This window comes from Penaeus chinensis, chromosome 31 (assembly GCF_019202785.1).
Source record: "Penaeus chinensis breed Huanghai No. 1 chromosome 31, ASM1920278v2, whole genome shotgun sequence".
Taxonomy (NCBI): domain Eukaryota; kingdom Metazoa; phylum Arthropoda; class Malacostraca; order Decapoda; family Penaeidae; genus Penaeus; species Penaeus chinensis.
This window is the reverse complement of record NC_061849.1, coordinates 10,418,201-10,425,700: the sequence shown is the minus strand read 5'-3', so window position 1 is coordinate 10,425,700 and position 7,500 is coordinate 10,418,201. Positions and strand designations below refer to the sequence as shown.

At 34.3% G+C, this 7,500-nt stretch overlaps 1 protein-coding gene across 1 annotated transcript; it reads left to right on the top strand.

Moving 5' to 3' along the window:
* The first annotated feature begins 3,006 nt into the window (after positions 1–3,006).
* LOC125042013 (cuticle protein-like) lies at positions 3,007–3,513 on the top strand. Its single transcript, XM_047637474.1, has 2 exons — positions 3,007–3,012; positions 3,124–3,513. Exons 1-2 carry the CDS (start codon positions 3,007–3,009, stop codon positions 3,511–3,513), a joined length of 396 nt encoding a protein of 131 aa, XP_047493430.1.
* Positions 3,514–7,500: the final 3,987 nt, after the last annotated feature.

The window sequence follows — 7,500 nt, the reverse complement described above, 5'->3', positions numbered from 1 at the left end:
TAATAATAATAATAATAATAATAATAATAATAATGATAGTAATAATGATAATAACAACATCAACAATAACAATAATAATCAAAATAATGAGTATTAACAACACAATGCACTGCTTTTGTAGAGAGAATTTACCTTCCCGCAGAGGCATTGATTGAATTAGTTAAATATGTAATAATTGGCAAAGAGAAGTGATTCACTGCAATGAGGATAGTAAGTAAAATAAATCTATCAGTATTATTTTCATGATCATTACGAGATGAATATAGAAGAGACGAGAAAGAGATATAAAAGGGGAGATGGAAAGACAAATCAGTACACGTATAATGTAAGGCAAAGTGAGTGCGTTAGTGAAGAACATCAGTGAGAGTCACAAACATACACGTTATCATAATAATATGTATCATTATTATCATTAAGTTTATTATCATCATCATTATCATTAAGTTTATTATCATCATCATTATCATTATTATTATTACTGTTATGTTTAACATTATTATCATCATCATCATCATTATTATTATTACTGTTATTACTATCATTATAATCATCAATATCATCATTATTATTATTATTATTATCATTACAATTATTATTATTATTATAATTTTTATTATTACTATTATCATTATTATTACTATTATTAGTATAATCATTTTTATTATTATTAGTAGTAGTTGTAGTACTGTAGCGTCTCACTAACAAGGGGGCCCAGCTTGTACGTAGTTACAACGAGGTAGATTTCTCAAAGCGTGACCTGTGGTAGCGCGAGCATCACTCATTAACTGGGGCAAGCAGTTATGCTAACTACTTTATTTAACTTTAGTACAAGTTAGATTATTTCAACTATGGTGGATAGGATGGACATTCCTAAGGCATAAGATAAGATATAGACATTTAAAACATACGCTTTATTTAAGATAAATGATAAACCACGAAGCAATAATAATAAAAAAAAAAAAACGTCCACGTTACAATAAAAATCATGAATGACAACAAGGTATCCAGCCTGAACTCTTGATTCCCGAACCTTAAAGATCTTCACTTGTACTTAACTTAGGCGACCGGAGGTTGAGGTGGGCCGATTCACAGTGGGTTTTTTTTGTTTTCACAAACAACCGGTTTCCGAAAATAAACAGAGTCCAGGGCGACGCTTTCGAAACAAAGGTAGGCTGCAGAATCCCCTGTGGGAAACTAGCGCTGGCTATTTACGTGGGCGTGGGGATTGTGGGTACTTAACATGAGAATTAGGGGATGCGCACTGGACATTTGAAATACGATATGATATACTGTAGATCGGAATTTTGCACCTAGATCGTGGACAGATAAATGGAAATGAAATAGAATTTACGATAGATCATAAAATAGGACTTAATAAAATATGGGGGTTTCGGCATCTCTTCTGTTTGTGTATACGGCACCAGGCATTCTTTAGTATATCTCGGTGGCGCCAAACGTCCGGATGCCGCTCGGATGGGCATTTGACGTGGAGGCTGCAATCCAGGTCACTACGGTACTATCATCATCATCATCAATATCATCATTGGTGTTATCATTATCATTATCATTATTACTATCATTGTTAGAGAGAGAAAGAGAGAAAGAGAGAAAGAGAGAAAGAGAGAGAGAGAAAAAGAAAGAGAGAGAAAGAGAGAGAGAGAGAGCGAGAGTAAGAATGATGGTATTGATAATAATAGCAATGATAACAACAATAATAATACAATTGCTAATAATTATCATGATTATTGCTAATCATAATCATGATTATTGCTAATCATAATCATGATTATTATTATTACGAGATGAATATAGAAGAGACGAGAAAGGGATATAAAGGAAAGCCGGAAAGACAAATCAGTACGCGTATAATGTAAGGCAAAGTGAGTGCGTTAGTGAAGAACATCAGTGAGTCACAAACATACACGTTTTCATAATCATTGGTATCATTATTATCATTAAGTTTATTATTATCATCATTATCATTATTATTATTACTGTTATTATTATCATTATAATTATCAATATCTTCATCATCATTATAATTATCATTACTATTATTATCATTATTATCATTATTATTAGTATCATTATTATTACTATTATTAGTATTATCGTTTTATTAGTAGTAGTAGTAGTACTATCATCTTCATCAATATCATCATAGGGGTTATCATTATCATTATCATTATTACTATCATTATTAGAGAGAGAGAGAAAGAGAGAGAGAGAAAGAGAGAGAGAAAGAAAGAGAGAGAGAGAGAGCCAGAGTAACAATGATGGCATTGATAATAATAGCAATAAAAACAACAATAATAATAAAATTGCTAATAATTATCATGATTATTGCTAATCATAATCATTATTATTATTATTACGAGATGAATATAGAAGAGACGAGAAAGGGACATAAAAGGAAGCTGGAAAGACAAATCAGTACACGTATATGTAAGGCAAAGTGAGTGCGTTAGTGAAGAACATCAGTGAGTGTGGTTAGAAGAGAGACAGAAAGTCTTGCAAAGGCACTTCAGAACAAGCAGTAAAGAACATATTGAAATTTGACAAATTCCGGGAGACAAATTTAATGCAGAACATGTGGAGAAATTGACGAAGTCAGAAACCACATCTTAAATGAGTGAACAAAATTGGCACAGAGGGACGGTAGACAAGGGAAGTCTGAAGGAACCATAACATCGAAGGCCCTGGAAAACTGCATCAGCACGAAATAGTCGGTTTGATAGACAAGGACGAAAATACAGAATCCTGTAAGATCTTTTTCCTTCCGGATTGACCACAGAAACAGAGCAATAAGAAAGCTAGGTATGTTTATAAGAGACAAAAAAGACTAATAGAAGATACGAACGTAAATGCACGTTCGTCACCCTATCCCATGAGAAGGAGCAAGGATCCCCCGTGAATCCTTTCTCTTGCGTCGTCTGCGAAAGGAGTCCGGGCGGGCCTATATAGAGCCGCGCCAACTGGCTCCACGACAGTCCCCTTTCCGCCGCCATGAAGGTTAGTCTCCCCTCCCTATGGGTCATCACGCGTCTCTTCGCGCGCTGTGGGCGTGGCTAAACAGCCATGGCGTCTGGATTACTTATTATCATCATCTTTTTTCGTCTTCAGATCGCCGTCGTCGTGTTCCTGGCTCTCGCTGCCCCCTTGTGCCTGGCAGCCCCCCAGGGATACAACTACGCTGCCCCCGCTCCTGCCCCTGCCCCTGCCCCAACCCCTGCCCCCGCGCCCTACAACTACGCGTACAGCGTGGGCGCCGTGGACGGCCTGGGCCAGCCCGTCCAGTTCGGCCACCAGGAAGGGCGCGAGGGCGCCACGACCGCCGGCAGGTACTTCGTGCTGCTGCCGGACGGCCGCCTCATGACCGTCGACTACTACGCCGACCACACGGGCTTCCACCCCACCTACTCCTTCCAGGCCGCCCTCCCCGCGGCCGCCGCCGGGGGCCAGGCCGCCCTCGCCGCCCCCTCCGGCCTCTACGCCGCCCCCGGGGGCAGGTAGACAAGGCCACGTCTGTCTCGGGAAAGGAGATTGAATTCTGTTGGGATCCAAGCCGCACGCCGGACGGTGGCATCGGGTCAGAACCTATTTTTGTACGCTTTTATACTCTCTTTTGTTAGATTTTATCAATAAATGGTTAAACTTTTCTCAGAAATCATTTTCCCGAGCCTTTGGGCAAGCTACGTCAGTTGACATAGATTCTATGTTTTTTTTTTCCTAGATGTCCCTACTTTTTTGTTCAATTACGTCGATAGTCATAAACATACACGTTTTCATAATTATTGGTATCATTAGTGTCATTAAGTTTATTATTATCATCATTATCATTATTGATATTATTACTGTTATTATTATCATTATCAATATTATTACTGTTATTATTATCATTATTATCATCATCATTATTATTACTATTATTACTATCATTATAATTATCAATATCATCATCATTATTATTATTATCATTACTATTTTTATTATTATTATTATTATCATTATTATTATTAACATTACTATTATTATTATTATTATTATTATCATTATTATTATTAGTAGTAGTAGTACTATCATCATCATCAGCAACATCATCATAGGTGTTATCATTATCATTATCATTATTACTATCATTATTAGAGAGAGAGAGAGGGAGAAAGAGAAAGAGAGAAAGAGAGAAAGAGAGAGAGAGAGAGAGAGAGAGAGAGAGAGCGAGAGTAAGAATGTTGGTACTGATAATAATAGCAATAATAACAGCAATGATAATCATGATTATGATCAACATCATCATCACTACCCTCATCATATTATTATTATCATTATTATTATAATTTTTAATGTTATTATTGTTATTATTCTGTCATCATTATCATTATTATTATTATTATCTTTCTTATTATTATTATTATTATTATCTTTCTTATTATTATTATTATTATTATGATGATAAAATGGTAATGACAAAATAACAACAACTATAATAATAAAAAAACAATAATACTAATAATAATAATAATAATAATAATAATAATAATAACAATAATAATGATAATGGTGATAATAGTAATAATAATGAAAATGATAATAATAATGATAATAATAATGATACTAATAATGATAATAACAACATCAACAATAACAATAATAATCAAAATAATGAGTATTAACAACACACAATGCACTGCTTTTGTAGAGAGAATTTACCTTCCCGCAGAGGCATTGATTGAATTAGTTAAATATGTAATAATTGGCAAAGAGAAGTGATTCACTGCAATGAGGATAGTAAGTAAAATAAATCTATCAGTATTATTTTCATGATCATTACGAGATGAATATAGAAGAGACGAGAAAGAGATATAAAAGGGGAGATGGAAAGACAAATCAGTACACGTATAATGTAAGGCAAAGTGAGTGCGTTAGTGAAGAACATCAGTGATAGTCACAAACATACACGTTATCATAATCATTGGTATCATTATTATCATTAAGTTTATTATCATCATCATTATCATTAAGTTATTATCATCATCATTATCATTATTATTATTACTGTTATGTTTAACATTATTATCATCATCATCATCATTATTATTATTACTGTTATTACTATCATTATAATCATCAATATCATCATTATTATTATTATTATTATCATTACAATTATTATCATTATTATAATTTTTATTATTATTATTATCATTATTATTACTATTATTAGTATTATCATTTTTATTATTGTTATTAGTTGTAGTACTGTAGCGTCTCACTAACAAGGGGGCCCAGCTTGTACGTAGTTACAACGAGGTAGATTTCTCAAAGCGTGACCTGTGGTAGCGCGAGCATCACTCATTAACTGGGGCAAGCAGTTATGCTAACTACTTTATTTAACTTTAGTACAAGTTAGATTATTTCAACTATGGTGGATAGGATGGACATTCCTAAGGCATAAGATAAGATATAGACATTTAAAACATACGCTTTATTTAAGATAAATGATAAACCACGAAGCAATAATAATAATAAAAAAAAAACGTCCACGTTACAATAAAAATCATGAATGACAACAAGGTATCCAGCCTGAACTCTTGATTCCCGAACCTTAAAGATCTTCACTTGTACTTAACTTAGGCGACCGGAGGTTGAGGTGGGCCGATTCACAGTGGGGTTTTTTTGTTTTCACAAACAACTGGTTTCCGAAAATAAACAGAGTCCAGGGCGACGCTTTCGCAACAAAGGTAGGCTGCAGAATCCCCTGTGGGAAACTAGCGCTGGCTATTTACGTGGGGGTGGGGATTGTGGGTACTTAACATGAGAATTAGGGGATGCGCACTGGACATTTGAAATACGATATGATATACTGTAGATCGGAATTTTGAACCTAGATCGTGGACAGATAAATGGAAATGAAATAGAATTTACGATAGATCATAAAATAGAACTTAATAAAATATGGGGGTTTCGGCATCTCTTCTGTTTGTGTATACGGCACCAGGCATTCTTTAGTATATCTCGGTGGCGCCAAACGTCCGGATGCCGCTCGGATGGGCATTTGACGTGGAGGCTGCAATCCAGGTCACTACGGTACTATCATCATCATCATCAATATCATCATTGGTGTTATCATTATCATTATCGTTATTACTATCATTGTTAGAGAGAGAAAGAGAGAAAGAGAAAGAGAGAAAGAGAGAGAGAGAAAAAGAAAGAGAGAGAAAGAGAGAGAGAGAAAGAGAGAGAGAGAGAGCGAGAGTAAGAATGATGGTATTGATAATAATAGCAATGATAACAACAATAATAATACAATTGCTAATAATTATCATGATTATTGCTAATCATAATCATGATTATTGCTAATCATAATCATGATTATTATTATTACGAGATGAATATAGAAGAGACGAGAAAGGGATATAAAGGAAAGCCGGAAAGACAAATCAGTACGCGTATAATGTAAGGCAAAGTGAGTGCGTTAGTGAAGAACATCAGTGAGTCACAAACATACACGTTTTCATAATCATTGGTATCATTATTATCATTAAGTTTATTATTATCATCATTATCATTATTATTATTACTGTTATTATTATCATTATAATTATCAATATCTTCATCATCATTATAATTATCATTACTATTATTATCATTATTATCATTATTATTAGTATCATTATTATTACTATTATTAGTATTATCGTTTTATTAGTAGTAGTAGTAGTACTATCATCTTCATCAATATCATCATAGGGGTTATCATTATCATAATCATTATTACTATCATTATTAGAGAGAGAGAGAAAGAGAGAGAGAGAAAGAGAGAGAGAAGAAAGAGAGAGAGAGAGAGCCAGAGTAACAATGATGGCATTGATAATAATAGCAATAAAAACAACAATAATAATAAAATTGCTAATAATTATCATGATTATTGCTAATCATAATCATTATTATTATTATTACGAGATGAATATAGAAGAGACGAGAAAGGGACATAAAAGGAAGCTGGAAAGACAAATCAGTACACGTATATGTAAGGCAAAGTGAGTGCGTTAGTGAAGAACATCAGTGAGTGTGGTTAGAAGAGAGACAGAAAGTCTTGCAAAGGCACTTCAGAACAAGCAGTAAAGAACATATTGAAATTTGACAAATTCCGGGAGACAAATTTAATGCAGAACATGTGGAGAAATTGACGAAGTCAGAAACCACATCTTAAATGAGTGAACAAAATTGGCACAGAGGGACGGGTAGACAAGGAAGTCTGAAGGAACCATAACATCGAAGGCCCTGGAAAACTGCATCAGCACGAAATAGTCGGTTTGATAGACAAGGACGAAAATACAGAATCCTGTAGATCTTTTTCCTTCCGATTGACCACAGAAACAGAGCAATAAGGAAAGCTAGGTTAATGTTTATAATAGACAAAAAAAACTAATAGAAGATACGAAACGTAAATGCACGGCGTCACCCCTATCCATGAAGAAAGGATGCAAGGATCCCCGT